A 1,270-nucleotide genomic window follows, 5' to 3' on the forward strand; every position below is an offset into this window, starting at 1 on the left:
AACTTTATGCATATTGGAAAATTTTTTTAGTTCTGAAGCTTATAGCGACGGTTTACTTTGTACTTCAGATCTTCTAGAGATCGATCTTCAAGAGAAAAGTCACGAGACAGAGAGAGAAAAGAGAAGAGCTCTTCTGAGAGGCGGCACGAGAGCACAAATGGCAAATCTCGTTCCAAGAGATCAGAAGAGAGAGAAGCTGGCGAGATCTGAACTCAAACGATCTGTGTTGCACTGTAAATAGTCTGATAAACATTCTACACAAAGCCTAAATTTCCCATTTATATTTACTGAATACAACTCATCTTTTGTAGTTTGGAATTTTTATTGTTTGGCAGATAGCTGTGAGTTTGTAGAGACACAGAGTTACGTACTGTTTAACAGGATTTTGTTTTAGTAGGAATAAATAAATCTGGACGGATCGTTTTCAATTCAGGCCAGTGGTTGACACACTGTGTTTGTCCTGACCCAGCGAGCGCGGCAGCCGGGGCAGTGCTGTGGTTGGAGACCTGAGCTGCCGTGACGTTTGTAACGCTTCAGCCCTTTCCAAAAGATCTACCTGACCCTTCGTGAGCACACCAGTAGCACTGGTTCTCACTTAATTAATTTTTCCTTCTGTTTATATACGCTAAAAGAAATTCGGAAGTGGTTTTTTTTTGTTCTTTTTAGTGCTTAGCCACCTAATTTTTACGTCTCCAGCGCTTGAGAGTTGCCTCACTATTCCAGTTAAGTCAAGACAGACAAAATTTGGCCCCGATCTGCCCGTTTTGAAAGCTGTTCACTTTTGTGAGGACGACCGAATGGGCTGGAGCACGTTTCTAGGATGGGCTCAAGTCTGGTTTTAGAACCTTTACAGATCAGGCACGGGGCGTAAACAAAGCAGTGGAAAGTCTGGGCTGATCTCTGCTCTGGAGGAGCACAGCCACAGCTAGGCTGCCTGTTTAACTCTGCACGCCGCGGTCGGAGCTTCCTCCGTGGAGTTTTCCGACTTGCAAAAAAAAAAGCGCTGGTGTTACTGTTTTTCGAGGCCGGTCGGGCGGAACGTGGCCGAGTGGCAGAGGTGACTCCGGATGGAGCCAAATCCAGGGGCGGGGCGAGGAAAGGAGTCGCCCGTGTCGGGGCGTTGCCGCTTCTCCTGGGACAGAGCCACCGGCTGCGTCCCAACGACGTGTGGGAGGAATTTGCATATTGTAACTAGCTTATTTGTAACGAGGTTTATTTCACACTAGGGGAGGAAGGCCGCCCCGCCGCGCCAGCCGCGCTCGTCACCCCG

At 48.0% G+C, this 1,270-nt stretch overlaps 1 protein-coding gene across 6 annotated transcripts in view; it reads left to right on the top strand.

The window, feature by feature from the left end:
* LUC7L (LUC7-like (S. cerevisiae)) overlaps positions 1-1,232 on the top strand; it is a 19,121-nt gene extending 17,889 nt beyond the window's left edge. For 5 of the 6 annotated variants that reach the window (XM_009324689.1, XM_009324693.1, XM_009324688.1 and 2 more), the window contains one exon: positions 69-1,232. In XM_009324689.1, the coding sequence (XP_009322964.1) occupies positions 69-210 (142 nt within the window). In that variant the 3' untranslated portion in view covers positions 211-1,232. The remainder of the gene's footprint in view (positions 1-68) is intronic. The other variant, XM_009324692.1, reaches the window with a different exon arrangement.
* Positions 1,233-1,270: the final 38 nt, after the last annotated feature.

The sequence above is a fragment of the Pygoscelis adeliae genome, unplaced genomic scaffold (genome assembly GCF_000699105.1).
Source record: "Pygoscelis adeliae isolate BGI_AS28 unplaced genomic scaffold, ASM69910v1 Scaffold85, whole genome shotgun sequence".
Taxonomy (NCBI): Eukaryota; Metazoa; Chordata; class Aves; order Sphenisciformes; family Spheniscidae; genus Pygoscelis; species Pygoscelis adeliae.